Source organism: Piliocolobus tephrosceles, chromosome 18 (genome assembly GCF_002776525.5).
Source record: "Piliocolobus tephrosceles isolate RC106 chromosome 18, ASM277652v3, whole genome shotgun sequence".
Classification (NCBI taxonomy): Eukaryota; Metazoa; Chordata; class Mammalia; order Primates; family Cercopithecidae; genus Piliocolobus; species Piliocolobus tephrosceles.
The window spans coordinates 73,249,060-73,267,686 of NC_045451.1; the positions used below are offsets into that span (position 1 = coordinate 73,249,060).

An 18,627-nucleotide genomic window follows, 5' to 3' on the forward strand; every position below is an offset into this window, starting at 1 on the left:
TTCACTGTGGTGATTTGGTCCCGCGTTGCGTTCTGGTCCTTCACTGTCGTTATTTGGTCCTGCGTTGCATTCTGGCTTCTGATCCTGTTGATGGGTCCCCCGTCCTTCTTTGAGCACTTTCTTACTCATTGGCACAGCAGGATGTTTAGGCTCATCCTGTACTTTCCCTGCGCTCCCCCCGGCCCCGTCCCCGGAATAACCATTTCTCTCAGAAGCTAAGAGTAGAGAATGGTGTTAGAAACCAGGGTGCGGGCACTAGGTGTACTCATGCTGTTGAGGTACCCTTGCTTCTAGGCTCTCCCTGTGGACAAACCCAGGAAACGTGGATAATACACAAATCCATACACTTCTGTATTTACTTGTGTTTATAAATATGTTAAATGAGCTTCTTCTGAAGCTTCCAATTCTAGTCTAACACCACAGTGCCTTTCCACATTTATACCCTTTTCTCCAGTACTGGGAACCCTGGCCCCATTATCCTCAATATATTTACATTTTTACTTAATCCTCCTATTTTTTAACTAATCTTTCCATTGCACGGCTGTCTCCCTGAGCCCAGTGCTGGTGATCTAGACTGGCTGACTGTTCCTGCAAGTCCCAGTGCAACCACCCACCCCTGTCACCCCTATATTTCATGTATTTTTTTTAAAGACAGGGTTTTGCTGTGTAGCCCAGGTTGGACTCCTGGCCTCAAGTAATTCTCCTGCCTCGGCCTTCGTGGTAGCTGGGACTACAGACACCTGATACCACTCCCAGCTAATTTTTCTTTTATCTTTTTGTAGAGGTGGTGTCTTGCTATGTTGCCTAGGCTGTTCTCAAACTCCTAGCCTCAAGTGATCCTCCCGCCTCAGCCTCCCAAAGTGCTGGGATCATAGGCATGAGCCGCCACAGCCAGCCTATACACACTGTAAACTATACACAATATGAATAATTTTTATTCGCTAAAAAATACCTGATATATAATGCACTTTTAACTTTGTCTTAATGTTTTTAGATTTATGAAGAATTAATATAAAAATATGTGATACAATCTGGCCTTTTATCATTTTTAACTTCTATCTCTGTCTCTTCTTGTCTAACTTTTTCATTTTTAAATAATTTTTTAGCGACTTGGGAGCTTCTGGGAGACATGGTGGCAATATCTCTTTGGATGTTTTACCAGTCAAAGGTCCTCAAGGTTCTCCTCTTCTCTCACAGGCGGCTTGCCCGCCTCCGAATCAGCTGGCCTCCGAAGAGCCGTGGACTGTCCTACCTGAGCACTTGATTCTAGTAGCTCCTTCTCCTTGTGAGTATGTCAGCTGTGACACCTCAGAGGTCTGTTCTAGCGTCTGGGCCTGTACTCCCTTTGTACCCATGGCCCATCCAAGACACACTTGGGCTGTTGCACATTGAGCTGTGCCTTGCCCAGGTCCTGCTTCCACTGTTGGAGACCCCACTCAGACTTGCCTAGAGCAGAGTCCTTGTCCCAGGGTCACACTCGTCAGCGAGGCTCCCAGTTCCCCAATGGCAGAGCCACACCCCTGCCTACAGAGATACAGCATTGGTGCAGAGTAGAGTGAATCCACTATGCAGGTGTGTGCTCAGGTTAAGACCAAGCAGTGACAATTTCCAGGTTTCCTTTTTCCTTTTGTTTACTACCAAGGATTGGAAATTTCTGTAATTGCGCAGTTGAGAAAGCAGTAGCATACTCATGTATCTATTTAGGGTTCTGGTTTATTAGTTGTTAACATTTGTCTTTTTCACCGTTGTTAAATGTAAGTAACATTTTATTTATCTGACAAAATAGGTGACATGGCAAAAACTGAATGTTTTCAGATTGTGAATAACTCTGTGAGGTTATTGAGATTTGAGCTGTGCTGGCCAGCGCATTGCCTCACAGTCACACCGCAGCATGGATGTGTCGCCCCAGAGTAAGTCTGACTTCTGTGTTCCTCTGCGTGTTACTTAGATGCTGGCTTGGTGACTTTCTAAAGGTCAAATAATATGTCATTGTAGTTTATCCAGTTAAATTTTGCACCGTGCTGACTCTGCACAAAGTGCGTGCATGGTTCTGCAGGTCAGCTGTGAGCTCAAGTGGCAGGCGGACTAGTGGAGCAGAGATCTGCACACGGCTGGTTATGTTGTCACCCAGGAGGGTAAAGGGACACACACATTTGAGGTGGAACAGAGTCCCTGGTGTGGAAGACTTCAGAGCGTTTCCTTCTTAGGACTCTGCCCATGAAATGACAAAGCAAGGAATGCAGCTGGCCATGGGATGAGGGGTCGCGATGTGTCCCGAGCCCAGACACTTCTGCCGCTTCTTATCTTGGTTTGGGTTCTGTGTTCTGCCAGCTTTTTCTGAATGGTTTTCAGACAAAGCTTCCTCACTTTTAGTATGTATGAGCCATAACCTTGCTGACCGTTTTCTACGTAGAATATTCTAGGACAGAAGGAAGTCTTTTGGGGCCAGCCGTTTCCACACGGCTGCCTACCCTCTGTCCACAGCCTGGTTGTCGATAGGTGGGAAAGCCACAGCTCTGCAGCATTTCGGGACTTCACCTGGTCAGCGCATGACGCCCACGTCTGCGTGTTCCTTTGTATTTGGGATTAGCAGCTTTGCAGAAAGACAACATGAAATTTATTTAGTTTTTGCAAAACGATATGCTGAAATTTTAGGAGAGTTTACTTGACTGAGACTTTGAGCTGAGGCATGGTTAGGGATACTCCAGAGAGACGTTGTGGGGACCAGAGCAGTCAATTCAGCATGCGGCAAGTGTTTCTCATGTGCCACACACCCTTTCAGCTAATGGTAGAGCAGGTTCCTCACAGGCCGCTTTTTCTATAGCCCCGTGTGTTTGTCAGGGGAAGACAATCTTGCCCTGTCATTTTTGACATGTTGACTGAAATAGCTTTTCAGTCGGTGATTTCTTTAAAAATCACAAGTCTGATCCCATTGTCCACTTTTAAACTCTTCTCTGGCATCCCCTGGCTCTTGAAGAAAATATTGAGCCCAGAAAATATGAGCAGCCGGGTCATATAGAAACATATTTTTTTCTTCATTTCTTCTCCGTCTCCCCCACCCTTTTTTCCAGTTTCCTCTGCAGCAGCTTCATTCTCTCCGTGCTGTACCTACATTCTTCTTTATTCTCACGTGGCTCAGAGCTTTTGTAGTCTTGGTCTTTTGCTCTAGAAATTTTTACCGTGAGTTGCTTTTAAAATGATATTCCTAAGTCATGGTTTGTTTTCACATGAGTTTTGCTTTGAGTCATGGGTTCATGCTGGCAAGTTCCTTGTTAGCCGTTGAGTCGGGTGGAGGTGGGCTGTGCGCGTGGGAGCCTCCCGGGAGCCACATGGGAGTGAGCTCTGTTCTCTGCTCTTCCTGAGCAGTGAGGAAATGGCCATTGGCTGGTAGACAGTATTTATAACTCCTATGATTACTGCTGTTGAAATGCAGGCTTTTGAAAATTTTCTTACTGATTTTTTTTTAAAGGAGTAAACTACAAATTCTTGTGAGTCCTAATTCCTCCTTATCCACAAAACAGTCAATGTTCCCGTGGAGTGGTTTGATCTATATACACTGTGATGCTGGACAGAAGGTACTTTTAAAAGTGGTTTGGTTTTTCTTTGAGTGACAGTTCTGTTAGTTTGTAGCTTCAGTTTCATAATCCTTATTAGCACTTAATTTCAGAAATCAAATGGAAGTATACTTGGCGCTTCATATTTGTGGGTTCCACATCCAAGGGTTGAAATTATTCAACCACAGATTGAAATTATTTGGAGGAAAAATGATACAAATAAATACAATGTAACAAATGTTTGCATAGCATTTGCACTGTATTAGGTATTATAAGTACCCTAGAGGTGAACTAAAGTGTATGGGAGGATGTATGTAGGTTATGTGCAAATACTGTGTCACTTTATATACAGGACTTGAGCATTGAGGATTTTAGCGTCCTCAGGGGATCCTGGAACTGATCTGCCATGGATACCGAGGCATGATTATTTGTATTCTGAGGCCAGCTAGTTAGAGCATTGGTATAGAATTTTTCCATAGTGATCAGAACAATTATCTTGGGGAATGCGTGTGGAGAGTGGAGCCTAGAAGTGATTACTAATTTTCGAAATTTGTTTTAAAAACAAAGGTAGTGGGAGAGAGGAGATAGAGTCACAGATTTACCTTGAGATCTAAATAAACTTTAATTCCTAAATTTATTGATGTTTTGTTTGTTTGGCATTTCTTTTCTCTACCATGATTTAAAAATGGAATTGTTTCGTTTAAAATGATAGGTGCGTTTTTTGTAGCTTATCCCTTTCTTTGGCTCATTTCAGAAAATTGTGAAAGTTCAAATTCGAGAAGATTTAACTCAAGTGGAACTTTTAACTCGTTTGACTTCCAAACCATTTGGAATTCTTTCCCCAGTATCTGAGCCTTCAGTTAGTCATTTGGTGAAACCAATGACAAAACCGCCTTCCACAAAAGTTGAAATAAGAAACAAGAGTATTACTTTTCCTACAACAGAACCTGGTGGAACTTCAGGTATTGTATCACAAAGTTATGTAATTCAAATGTCTGCTGATATATTGAGTCTAATGCTTAATTCTTAGCCATAATAAGTTGGTGATAAATACAAATTTCCTCCTGCTTCAGGAGGAAAGTAGTCACTAGCAATCATTTCAATGATGGGCTGGATTTGGGATCTGAACAGTCTTGAAATGTGGAATCTTGGCATTTACTAACTGTGTGTATTCCAGGAATCCTAGGTTTTATTTGATGGTCAGAATCTTTCCTGTGCAACTGTCACAAGATCCTTGACCACAATTGTTAATAAGTTAGCAGAAGCCGAAGACAGGACAGTGGGTGGAGCCTGTGGCTTCATCACTTACTCACGTGACACTGAGGCTCCAGACAGGTCCAGTGGACTTGCTCAGTCTCCCCATTTGTAAAATGGCCTTTGGAATTAACTCCTTCCGGAGAAGTCTTCGAGGATAAGCTTAGTGATTCCTGTATGGGCAGACCCTGACTTACGGGGGCTCGATTGACCATTTTTTGACCTAGTGGTGGTGTGGAAGCCATGTGCATTCAGTGAAAATCGCACTTTGATTTTTGACCTTGCCCTGGGTAGCGACACACGGTGCTGCGCCCGCTTGTGATTCTGGGCGGCGGCAACCCTGAGCCACAGCTTCTCGTCAGCCGCGATCACAAGCGTGAACAGCGGATACTGTATTCTGCAGTGCAGTGTCTTCAGTAAATGACATGAGATATTCCACCCCTTGTTATAAAATGAACTTTGTGTTAGAGGATTTGCCCATTTGTGGGCTCAGGTAAGTGTTCTCAGCACGTTGAAGGCAGGCTCGGCTAAGCTATGAAGTTGGGTAGGTTAGGGGGATTAAATGCGTTTTCCACTTAGGTTCATTTCAACTTAGGATGGGTTTACTGGGATGTGAGGAGCGTTCGTGTTCAGTGGTAGTGATATATGTACAGCAGTTAGCATGCTGTGTGTTGTCCGTTATGCACTCTGTATTGCTGACATTCCTCGAGAGTCCTGAGATCATTTCTTTTTGTCCCTGTCTGTCTCTCACTGCTGGCTCAGGCTAAATGAGCAGTGTTGTCGGGGGACCTGTTAGAAATGCTGTGGGTGCGTCTCGTGCCTGGCCCTCTGACTCCTTTTGCCTCTCCAGTGATGTTGTCTACCCCCAGCCTCAGCCTCCTGCTTCCACGGTCTTCCTCCTGGACCTTGTTGTTCAGCTCTGGAGGTCCCCACTCTGAGCCTGGCACTTGCTGACGGTCACCCATCTCTTCAGCTCACTCACTCAGGGCTCACAGCAGTTCTCTGTCCTCCCTGAGACCCCCCTGCCCGAGGGCCCTGCCTGTTTTGTGCTCTCTCCCAGCCCGCCCATGCCCCTCTCCTCTTGTCACTCCCTGGACTCCTGAGTCTGTCCTCATAGTTGCTGTTTCCGAGGCTTCCGTGACTGTGGGGTGCTCCTCTCCCTCTCTGCTCCTGCCTGGCAAGATCCCAACCCTGGCCTGTCCCAGGAGCCTGGCTCCTCCTGCCTCCACCCTTGCAGTGAAACCACGCTGGAGGGAGCTGCTCTGCCCTGCTGGGGTTCCTGGTACCCCTCCACATGAGGCTTTGCTGCCTCTGCTCCTCTGTGTGTGTCCTGCAGCTCCCACCACCCCCCGCAGCTGGGGGCCCTTCTTTCCTCTGGGAGCTGTTGCCCGCTCCCCCGCTCCTGCTGTCACTCTTCCTAACCCTTGACTTTGCCTCACACGTGAAAAATATAGAGGCCCTGAGACTCAGTGAAAGGCTTCTGTTTCCATCACAGATGAACCCTCTGCCTGGAACCGGGCCTGTCCCTTCTCACCTTTCGGGGGGCTTCCTGTGGTCCCCTCTCTCTCCAGAGCCATCAGCTTCTCCCTCCTTGTTGATGCGTCTCCACCAGCACCCAGTGTACTCCACCATTACCGGGTTAAGAAGCATCTTCCTTGGCCCCCACACCCTTTCCCTGTGGCTACCCCCATCTCAGCAGCCCCCTGCCCTCACTTCCTCAGGCTTTGGCTGCCATCACCTCATGCCCGGAACCCCGTCCTGTGGAGGTCACTTAAGAGCTGCATGTGCCAAATCCAGGGTCTGTTTTGTGTCTTGGTTGACTTGACCTCCCAGCACTGTCGACTGCTCCTCCACTTTGGAGGACTCCTCCATGCAGCTGCTGTGCCCTGGGCTCAAGTTTTCCTGCCTCACCTGCTCCTGCTGAGATCCCTTGTTGACTCCTCTCCCCGATTTCTGAAGACTGGCAGGGTCCCGGCCCGGCCTGCCTGTGCCTTTCTTTCTGTCTGTGTTGTCCTGTGTGATGATGGCCTGTGGCCTGTGACTCTCATGACTTCCCGTGTGCTCGGGCCCAGGCATCACACCCCGGCGCCTGCTTGGCTCCCAGATGTGGGCGTCGCACGGGCACATCAGGTGTGATATGCCCAAGAGAAGCCCTACACCTCCTCCAGGCTCAGCCATGTCAGTAAGTGGCACCACTATCTGTTCATCGGATGTGATTTCTGAGTTCTCTTCTTCCTCCCTCTTCCCACTCAGTCCATCAGCAAGTCCTGTGAAGACTGTCTTCAGAGTAGAGGCCACACGTGCCCACGTCTTTTTCTCCCCTTTGCCACTGCTGGAGGCAGTCACCCTGTGCGTCATCTCACAGCCAAACTGCTGCAGCCATGACTGACTTGGGCTTCCTCGTCCACTTCAGTGCCTTGCAGTATCTTTTCTATAGGGCAGTCTGTAACGCTTTAAAAATGTAAATCATCTTACTGCTCCTCTGCATAAGCCCCTCGGTATCTTTGTATTATACTTGTAATAAAAACTAAAACAGAATATCTGACATACCTGATTTTTTAAGAAAATACTGTGGTTCTTGTTGAACTGCTTTAGGGATCTAATGATTGGGTTTTTTTAACTCCTGTATGAGGTAGTAAGGCCTGTCACAGTCATCTGCTTGTTCTCCAGTCTCTCTGAGTTTGAGTTATGATACATGTGTTCCTTTTAGAGAGCTGTCTGGAACTCGAGAATCGTGGCACCACAGACGTGAAATGGCATCTGTCCTCTTTAGCTCCACCTTATGTTAAGGTCAGTCATGACTGCCTCAGATATAATCGTTTTAATGTTTAAACTTTTTCCAGGACGTTCTAAAAACTGACTGTGAGCATAGGTTGATATTGCTGGTTATTTGCTTGTTTGTTTTCTGAGACAAAAGTCTTGCTTTGTTGCCCAGGCTGGAGTGCAGTGGTGTGAACACTGCTCACTGTAGCCTCAACCTCCTAGGCTCAAGTGATCCTCCGGCCTCAGCTTCCCATGTGGCTGGGACCACAGGTGTGTCCCAATATTTCCAGCTAACTTTTTTTTTGTAGAGATGGAGCCTGACTTCACTGCCCAGTCTGGTCTCGGACTCCTGACCTCAAGCGATCTTTCCACCTCAGCCTCCCAAAGTGTTGGGATTACAGGTGTGAGCTGCTGCACCTGGCCTGGCTGGTTATTTGTTCCACCAATTCATTTAGTTGGTTTTCTCTTTAGATGAGGATGATATATATCCAGTCTTCTTCACAAGGTGGTTTTGAGAGTCAAATTAGAGAATATGTGTGGAAATACTGTTTGCTCCATTTAACGCTGTCTCCTAGCCCTAATTTTATCTGAAATAACTTTATTTTGAGAAATATGTAAAAACTGTATTTCTGAGCATTGTATGTACAGATGCATGGCTTTCCCCTCATGTTCTGAGTGCTGTCCTATGTTCCCAGCCAGCGGTGCAGGAAAGGGAGCTGAGCGCTCTTTGCCAGTGAGTGGTAGACTACTGTCTACGGCAGTAGTCTCCACCAGGGTACCGCCTGAATTCAGTGGGTTTGTCATTGGTGGTGTTTAGAACAGGACTGTGGTCTCTCTGCCGTATATTTTGTGTGATAGTAACAGTTTTGAGCCATAATACTAACCAAATGTGTACAAAAAACAGTTTCTGGACCTACTGTGAAAAAATTAAAAACTACTTGGGAGGCTGAGGTGGGAGGATCGCTTGAGCCCGGGCGGTTGAGGCTGCAGTGAGCCATGATTGTGCCACTGCACACCAGCCTAGGCAGCAGAGCAGGTAGTACCCTGTCTTAAAAAAAATAAGTAAATACAGGCGGGGCGCGGTGGCTCAAGCCTGTCGTTCCAGCAGTTTGGGAGGCCGAGACGGGTGGATCACGAGGTCAGGAGATCGAGACCATCCTGGCTAACATGGTGAAACCCCGTCTCTACTAAAAAATACAAAAAAAAAAAAAAAAAAACTAGCCGGGCGAGGTGGCGGGTGCTTGTAGTCCCAGCTACTCGGGAGGCTGAGGCAGGAGAATGGCGTAAACCCGGGAGGCGGAGCTTGCAGTGAGCTGAGATCTGGCCACTGCATTCCAACCCGGGCGACAGAGCGAGACTCCGTCTCAAAAAAAAAAAAATAAATAAATAAGTAAATACAAATTAAAAACTGGTATTGCATAAGTTATTAAAATGCACTTTCAACAGGGTCTTCAGAGTCTTTGAGCAAAAGATAGTTATTTGACATTGTGAGCCTCACCATAAAGATCACTATAGCCAGGGAAGTGATAAAAATCGCCTCGTGTGACCTCTCCTTTGGTGATGTGAGTCAGCATGATGGCCTTCTGCAGAGCTCAGTCAGGTAGCACTCCCATTTTGGGAATACCTTGCGTTCTCCTTTTCAGCTGCTAAGTGTGGTGGTGTATTCTCAGCAGCCATGGAGGTAATAGTGTCTCTGTGGGATTGATCCATTGGCTTTATGGTTTTTAATTTATTTAAATGATTGCTTTGCAGGGAGTTGATGAAAGTGGAGATGTTTTTAGAGCCACCTATGCAGCATTCAGATGTTCTCCTATTTCTGGTCTACTGGAAAGCCATGGGATCCAAAAAGTAGGTTTCGATATTTTTTTCCATAGGCAGTTAGTAAGAACATCATGTAAATTGTCCAGGAATGCCTCATTTGATTCCACCCATTTAGCTTGTTTCACCCAGAGCATTGCTACTCACAGAGCGAGTGTGCACCCGAGAGAAGAGCCTGCCTCACTCACAATGTGCTGTAGCAGACAGTCTTAGTGTGAAGAAGCAGTCAGCTAAACAAAGTGGCGCACTTAGCAGTAAAGACCACAGACTGCCAGTGCTTACAGTCATAGTACACTGATGGAGATGAGAGTTTTGTCTATCAGCCATAGCCAGAAAAACCTGCTATTACTCAAACACGGTTCAGTGTTTGTGGCATAGTCAGCAGTGTATCTTCGTGGGTGACACATCCCTCCAGCTATTATGACCCTCTTAAATGTTAATTTATTCCTATACCTGACATATTCCCTTCAAATGTCTCCTAATAACGCTAATCCCCCACCTGGCCTCAGCAATATACTTTTTCATTCTAATTGCTGAAGCTTACTGGCTCATTTATTAGACATTCAGACTTAAAGTAAGTTATAGAATGTAGCTGTGAACTCAGAAATGACCATAAAAGAATCTTGAAGCAGCCTTAGCAGTTGTTGCAAACTACACACTTGACTGGGTCTGTATAACAGGCTTTCAGAGGGTTTCTCACTTTTTTTTGGAAAGACACACAGTTCTACACGTGTAGTTTAGTTCGTTTCCCAAACCACAACAGAAGCAAAGCAGAAGAATGGGATAAACACACTGTTCAAGTAGAGTTCAACGTATGAGGAGGTATTGCAAAAAGAGACCCAACAAGAAAGACATCCCGTGTCAATCAGAAGACTTAACCTTGTTAAGACAGCAGTACTCCCTAAATTGATCTACGTGTTCAACACAGTCCCATCCAAACCCAGGCTGGGCCCAAAGCAATCTATAGTTAAAGCTGTTCCTATCAAACTACCAACGTCATTTTTCACAAAACTGGAAACTACTATGCTAAAATTCATACCAAGCCAAAAAAACAACCTGAATAACAAAAGCAGTCCTGAGCAAGAAGAACAAATCTGGAGGCATCGTGCTACCTGACTTAAAACTATGATATAAGGCTACAGTAACCATAACAGCGTGGTAGCAAAGCAGAAACAGACATATAAACCAGTGGAACAGAATAGAGAACCCAGAAATAAAGCCACACACCTACAACCATCTGATCTTCAACAGATCAGCGAAAATAAGCAATGGGGAAAGGACTCCCTGTTCAATAAATAGTGCTGGAATAGCTGGCTAACCATATGGAAAGGAATGAAATTGGACCGCTGCCTTTCACCACATACAAAGATTAACTCAAGGTGGATTGAATAGTTGAACATAAGACCTCAAACCATAAGAATCCTAGAAGAGAACTTAGGAATCACCGTTCTGGACTTTGTTCTTGGGAAAGAATTTTTGACTAAATTCTCAAAAGGAAATGTAATTAAAAAAAACAAAAATTGACAAATGGGACCTAATTAAAGAGCTTCTGCACAACAAAAGAAACTATCAACAGAGTAAACAGACAGCCTTCAGAAGAGGAGAAAACATTCACAAACTGTACATCTGACAAAAGTCTAATACCCAGGATCTATAAGGAACTTAAAACAATTGAACAAGCCCAAAAGAATTCACCCCTTTAAAAATGAGCAGAAGACATGAACAGACACTTCTCGGAAGAAGACATACAAGCAGCCAACAAACATGAAACAATGCTCCAATCACTTATCATCAAGAAATGCAAATCAAAACTACAATGAGATACCATCTCACAGCCATCAGTATGGCTGTTGTTAAAAAGTCAGCAGCCTGGGCAATATGGCGAAACTCTGTCTCTGCAAAAAATACAGAAATTAGCTGGGCATGGTGCCATGCACCTGTAGTCCTACCTACTTGGGAGGCTGAGGTGGGAGGATTGCTTGAACCCAGGAAGCAGAGGTTGTAGTGAACCAAGATTGTACCACTGCACTCCAGCCTGTGACAGGCTGAGACCCTGTCTTCAAAAAAATAAAAAGTCAAAAAACCATAGATGCTAGCAAGTCTGCAGAGAAAAGGGAATGCTTATACATTCAGTGTGAATGTAAATTGGTTCAGCCACCGTGGAGACCAGTTTGGAGATTTCTCAAATAACTGAGAACTACCATTCAACCCAGCAATCCCACTACTGGATGTACACCCAAAAGAAAGCAAATTGTTCTACTAAAAAGATACATGCACTTGCACATTCATCACCGCACCATTCACAGTATCAGAGATATGGATCAATCCACCATTGATCACTGGTGGACTGGATAAAGAAATGGAGGATTGGTACATGTATATCATGGAATACTGTACAGCCGTAGAATCAAATCATGTCCTTTGTAGCAACATGGATACAGCTGAAGGCAATTATCCTAAATGAATTAACACAAGAATAGAAAACCAAATGCCACATTTTCTCACTTATAAGTTGGAGCTAAATATTGGGTACTCATGGACATAAAGATGACAGCAGTAGAAACTGGGGACCACTGGAAGGGGGAAAAAGGCTGAAAAATTAACTGTTGGGTCCCTGGGTGATGGGATCATTCATCCTCAAACCTGAGCATCGTGCAGTATACCCGGGTAACAGACCTGCACAGGGACCCCCTGAATCTAAAATAAAAGTTGGAAAAGAAAAAAGGAACAACAGTAGGCCCATAGTGGTAAAGATATAGGTGTCATGCATCTATTTTAAAAAGAAAAAAAATTGAAATTAATGAGCTAAGCAGTCAGTTGAAGAATGGTGAAAATAATAAATCCAAAGAAAGAAAAAAAAAAGTTCTAAAGCAAAATATAATGAAATTAAAAACAAAGAAATGAGAGAAGATTAACATCTCCAAAGCTGCTTTTTTGGAAAAAATAATAATAATAGACAAACCTTTGGCAAAATTGACCACAGCAGGAAAAAGACAATTTTACATAAAAAGCATTTGTCACATGAGAATCTAGCAGAATGAGATTAATCAAAAGTTCAAAAAAATTTTTAAAGAATTAAAGGTAAATAAATGGGTTACGAAAAGAATGACTTGAATATCAAAGATTTTTAATGCCTCTTTCGTGAACCCTCAAATATGTTTTCCAAAGTGGTCTTCATGAGTTGTCCTGAGAATTTGTACACCTTACACCATTGTAGAACTTTGTCCCCTGCGCTGCAAAAAACTGTGCCAAAATCTAAGCCCACTTTGTTCTTTGTTCATTCTAAGATTTAGTGCACAGTTGTAATTAAAATCTAAATTTAGTTAAATAAAACAGAAAAAACTTAAAAATAAATTCATCTGAGTTTTGTGTTAAAATTGAAAGGCTGATTCTGAAATCTATATAGATATACAAGAGACGTAGAATAATCAGACGATCTTGAAATAGAACAAAGTTGGAGGATTTTACACTTTGTGTTTTCAAAACCTACTACAAAGCCACATTACACAAAACAGTGTGGTTTTGACAGTACCATAGAACTATGGAATAGGATTGAGAGTCCCAAAATAAACCCTAATATTTATAGTCAATTTTTTTTTTTTTTTAAATAAGGGCACCAAGACAGTTCAATGGGGAAAGAATATTTTTCAACAAATAGTGCCTGGGAGAACTGGATAGCCACATGCAAAAGAATCCGGGTAGACTGGCTGGATGTGGTGGCTCATGCCTGTAATCCCTGCACTTTGGGAGGCCAAGGCGGGTGGATCATGAGGTCAGGAGATTGAGACCATCCTGGAAAACCCTGTGAAACCCTGTCTCTACTAAAAAATACAAATAATTAGCCAGGCATGGTGGCGGGCACCTGTAGTCCCAGCTACTCGGGAGGCTGAGGCAGGAGAATGGAGTGAACCCAGGAGGCGGAGCTTGCAGTGAGCCGAGATGGCGCCACTGCACTCCAGCCTGGGCGACAGAGCCAGACTCCGTCTCAAAAAAGAATTAGGGTAGACTCTTACTGTGTTAGGGTTCCCCAGAGGGACAGAACTAATAGGATATATGTATATATGAAAGGGAGGTTATTGGCTGGGCGCGGTGGCTCACGCCTGTAATCCCAGCACTTTGGGGAGGCCGAGGTGGGTGGATCACAAGGTCAGGAGATCAAGACCATCTTGGCTACACGGTGAAACCCCATCTCTACTAAAAATACAAAAAATTAGCCGAGCGTGGTGGCGGGCGCCTGTAGTCCCAGCTACTCGAGAGGCTGAGGCAGGAGAATGGCGTGAACCCGGAAGACAGAGCTTGCAGTGAGCCGAGATCGCGCCACTGCACTCCAGCCTGGGCGACAGAGCTAGACTGCGTCTCAAAAAAGAAAAAAGAAAAGGAGGTTATTAGGGAGAATTGACTCACAGGATCACAAGGCGAAGTCACACGATAGGCCATCTGCAAGCTGGGGAAGAGAGAAGCCCCGTAGCAGCTCAGTCTGAGTCTAAAAGCCTCAAAAGAGGGAAGCCAACAGTGCAGCCTTCAGTCTGTGGCCAGACTGTCAGAGGGCCCCTGGCCAAACAGCAAGTAAAAAGGCTGAAGAACTTGGAGCCTGATGTCCAAGGACAGGAGGAACAGAAGGAAGCATCCAGCACAGGATAAAAGTGAAAGCCAAGAGACTCAGCAAGCAAGGTTATCTCACTTTCTTCCACTTGCCTCCTCCTAGCCTGCTGGCAGCTGATTGGATGTGCTCACCCACATTAGGGTGGGCGTTCCTCTCTCAATTCGCAGACTCAAATGTCAGTCTCCTCTGGCAACACCCTCACAGACACACCCAGAAACAATACTTTAGCAGCCATCTAGGCCTCCTTCAATCCAATTGAGTTGACACCTAGTATTTGTGGGGTTTTGTTGTTGTTTTGAGATGGAGTCTCGCTCTGTTGCCCAGGCTGGAGTGCAGTGGTTCAATCTTGGCTCACTGCAACCTCTGCCTCAGCCTCCAAGTAGCTGGGACTACAGGCGCCCACCACCACGCTCGGCTAATTTTTTGTATTTTTAGTAGAGACAGGGTTTCACCATGTTAGCCAGGATGGTTTCGGTCTCCTGACCATGTGATCCGCCTGCCTTGGCCTCCCAAAGTGCAGGGATTACAGACATGAGCCGCTGCGCCTGGCCTGAGTTGACACCTAATATTAACCATCGCACTTACCTCGTGCCATATACAGAGATTCACTGAAAATCGACCATAGACCATAAACATTAGACCTAAAGCTATAAAACCTCTAAAAGACAACATAGGAATACATCTTCATGACCTTAGGTTAAGCATTGGTTTCTTAGATTTGACACCAGTAAAGCACAAGCCACGAAAGAGAAAATAGGTGAATTATCAAAATCAAAAACATTTGTGCTTCAAACAAAACCATCAAGACTATGAAAGACACAGAATAGGGACAAACATTTGCAAATGGTATTTTTGACAAGCGACTTGTATCCAGAATATGTGAAGAACTCTTACAACCCAGTAAAAAGACAAATAGCCCAATTTTTTAAATGAGCAGAGGATTTGAATAGACATTTCCCAAAGAAAACATACAAGTGATCAATAAACATGTGAGAAGATGCTTAGAATTCCTAGTCATTAGCAAAATGCAATCAAAATGAGAAATAAAGTATCACTTAACACCTTCTAAGATGGCTGTGAGTTTTAGAAAAACAGAAAATAACAAGTGTTGGTGAGGATGTGGGGAAATTGGAACCCTCATGCATTGCTGGAGGGAATGTGAAATGGTAGAGCTGCTGTGGAAAATAATTGGGCAGTTTCTCAATAAGCCAAACAGAATTACTGTATGACCCAGCAATTCCACCTCTGGATATACACTAGAAAAGTTGAAGCAGATTTTCAAACAAAAACGTGTTCACAGCAGTGTTATTCATAGTAGACAAAAAAGTGGGAACCACCCAAATGTCTGATGGATCGATAAACAAAATCTGGTATATCTGTCAAATGAAACGTTATTTGGCAGTGAAAAGGAATGGAGTTACTGGTACATGCTATATCCAGTTGGATGAACCTTGAAAACATTGTGCTAAGTGAGAGAAGCCAGTCACAGAAGCCTCCAGATGTGTGATTCTGTTTACGTGAAATGTCTAGGATATGCAGAGCTACGGAGAGAAAGTGGAGTGTGCTTGCCAGGGGATTAGCTGAGATACTGAGTGTTAGAGTTCCCAGTATGTGCCTAGGGTGTAACATGCAGTGATTTTTGGTATTTGAAGGGGTGTAGTTAGGATTTCGTAGTCCTTTAGTGCCCACTGGTGCTTTTTACCCTTTCCTTTGGTTTTACTCTTTCCTTCCTTCATCTTCTCAGAGTCCAAGTCCATAGTGGTGTAATTCTCTACTCAGATGCTCTCCTCTCTCTGACCAGTCCTACTTTTGCTTCCAGGCTCTCAAAAGCCTTGAGCTCAGGCTGACTGGGTTATTACGTTTAAGGTTCTGCGTGGGCAGAAATTAGGCCACTTACGTGTTTTAATGTTTAAGTCTAGACTCAGAAATACTGATTCATTGTTAACCTGATTCATTGTTAACTGGTTGATTGTTAGGTGATCAGTATTATCAACACTAAATTATTTGATACAGCTAAGGCTCTTAATATTGGTAACTGTTATAAAATGCTGTTTTTAAACATTACAGTTGTCCCATGATTGAGCTTTTTACAGGTTGTACACATGCAGTGTGTGTTTATCACTGAGCTGTGTGCCCAGGGTCACTGGCTGTGACTGACATTTGGAAGCTAATCGTAATGCGAGCTGCCACTGTGGAGTGTCTGGTGTTTGTCTTGTTCTGCCTCCTGTAGCCGCCGCCCCCCTCCCTGTTGTCCGTCCTCCACAGCTCCTGGCCGCTGTGAGGCCTTTGTCCTGGTAATGCTTGGCCAGCAGAGGGTTCCATAAGCATGCGAGGGAAGACAATTGCGCGTCTGTGGTTGGAGGTGTTGTGCTTGACAGCTTTAGTGCTTTCTGATAACATGTCCCCCCCCGCAGTAAAGCATTTATTGTACATTTTAAGGAATATGTCATATAAAGCCTTAAGCAAAGATGTGTTTTGGATCTGGTATAGTAACCCGTTAGAAATAACATTGTCCAAATTTTTTCAATTAGTGGGAAAACTAGCCAGTGCAAAAGCATTTGTTCCTTTAATTTTTTTCATACCAAGTCTTTGAACTGGTAATCTAGCTGCCACTGTGTTGAATGATCAGTGTCTCGGTTTCTCTTCTGTGTGTATTCTGTAGGTCTCCATCACATTTTTGCCCAGAGGTAGAGGGGATTATGCCCAGTTTTGGGATGTTGAATGTCACCCTCTTAAGGAGCCTCACATGAAACACACTTTGAGATTCCAGCTCTCTGGACAGGTGAGTAGTACACAGAATTCAAGTAAATCGTTATGTGTGTTTTAAAAACAGAAAGGAAATTAACAAGAAAAATTGGCCTGAAAATGCAGAATATAGTCCCATAATCTTAATTTTCTTGTTTGTCTGTATTAAGTGGCATGTTTGAGGTCTGGGTTTGGCTGTATTGTTCATACAGCCCATGAAATCCATGTTTGACTTAGTTATGTAAGAAACTCTGTGTGCGTGTGCATCATGCATGCACGTGGGCACATGAGAGAGAGAGAGGAACCAGGCAGTACGGAGTACAGAGCTTGCAATTTAGGGGATTTAAAAATCTTAAATCTCCTTTTAAAAATTTTTAAAGGAAATGGTAGAATTCAAATAAGTAAATGTCCATATATTTTGTTAGTTTTTATTTCTTCTCCCTTATCCTGTGATTTTTCTGTACAGAGCATCGAAGCAGAAAATGAGCCTGAAAACGCACACCTGTCCACGGATTCCCTCATTAAAATAGATCATTTAGTTAAGCCCCGAAGACAAGCTGTGTCAGAGGCTTCTGCTCCCATACCTGAGTATGTTGTTTTTGTCATTCTTACGAGTTCTTTACCAGTACTTTATCGAGGAATAGAGTCAGTAAAATGCTTGATGACTTTACCTGAGTTCACATGCGTTAGCAGCACTCCACCCACGATACAGAATATTCCTCTCGCCCAGAAATTTCTTACCTGTCCCTTTGCAGTCAAGATTTGTCCCGTTCTGATTTCTGTCATCATAGATTCGTTTTGTTTGAACTTCACATATATACTTATGAATGTATCTATTCTTTGTGTCTGGCTTCTTTTTCTCCACATTCTATTTTTAAGAATTCATTCATGTTATTGAATGTACCTATAGTTCATTTCTTTTTATTGTTTGGTATTCCATTAAATGAACATATCACAATTTATTCATTTTCCTATTGACTTTTGGATGTCTTATAATTTGTAACTATTATGAATTAAGGTGCTGTGAACATTATTCTGTGTGCATTTCTGAAGATGACATACATTTTCATTTCTTTTGAGTAAAAATACCTGATTTTACCCAAAATTTCTGGGTCACATGATAACCATGTGTTGAACTGTAAAATAAACTGCCAAATAGTTTTCCCTAAATAGTTGTACTATTTTATGTTCCCATAAACAGCATATGAAAGTAGATTCTTAAAAAGCTTTAAAATGTAAAACTTACACCAGCCGCATATATAGCTTTAATGAGAATATTATTTGGTATTATACCTAATGAAAATATTTCTTATAATCCTTAATTAGTAATTAGGTCTAATTAAGTTCTTGAGGAAGATGCCTGGAAAGACAATATATGTTAAATATCTGCTGAATTTAATATAAATTTAGTCATTTACTTTTTGGGAGCCAATAATGCATTTGGAAGAAATTAGAGCCCTTTAAAGAATGGGTGTTCTTGGCACACTGCCTCTGGGCTCTTTGCCTCACTTCTCTCCTGCTCTCCGGGCTCCGCGCCTCCACGCCTCCCTTCTGGAGACACAACCTCGCCGGCCCACAGCTCACACCAGCTGGGGGGAAACAAACAGGAAACGGGGAGAAGTTACGGAGGCGGCTTGGTCTGTGAAACCTGGGAAGGACTTGCCTGAAAGGGGACATTTAAGTTGAGGAGGATGAGTGGAAATGGCCTAGGTGAGGAGGGTGGGAGAAGTTCAGTGTGAGAGGGGAGTTGAGGGGGGCAAGGCCAGAGCTGGGGTTGGGAGGTGGTTGCTCTTCTGGAGAGCTGGGAAGCCGGGAGTGACATGATCAGGTATGCGTGTATAGAAGGAGTGACATGATCAGGTGTGCGTGTATAGGAGGAGTGACATGATC

The 18,627-nt window shown here is 43.9% G+C and overlaps 1 protein-coding gene across 6 annotated transcripts in view; it reads left to right on the top strand.

Annotated features, from left to right (window-relative positions):
* Positions 1-18,627, top strand: part of CEP192 (centrosomal protein 192) — a 142,860-nt gene that overhangs the window by 114,782 nt on the left and 9,451 nt on the right. For 5 of the 6 annotated variants that reach the window (XM_023228357.1, XM_023228353.1, XM_023228354.1 and 2 more), the window contains 8 exons: positions 1,107-1,285; positions 1,787-1,910; positions 3,470-3,575; positions 4,309-4,516; positions 7,519-7,598; positions 9,324-9,419; positions 16,655-16,774; positions 17,204-17,325. In XM_023228357.1, the coding sequence (XP_023084125.1) occupies positions 1,107-1,285; positions 1,787-1,910; positions 3,470-3,575; positions 4,309-4,516; positions 7,519-7,598; positions 9,324-9,419; positions 16,655-16,774; positions 17,204-17,325 (1,035 nt within the window). The remainder of the gene's footprint in view (positions 1-1,106; positions 1,286-1,786; positions 1,911-3,469; positions 3,576-4,308; positions 4,517-7,518; positions 7,599-9,323; positions 9,420-16,654; positions 16,775-17,203; positions 17,326-18,627) is intronic. The other variant, XM_023228356.1, reaches the window with a different exon arrangement.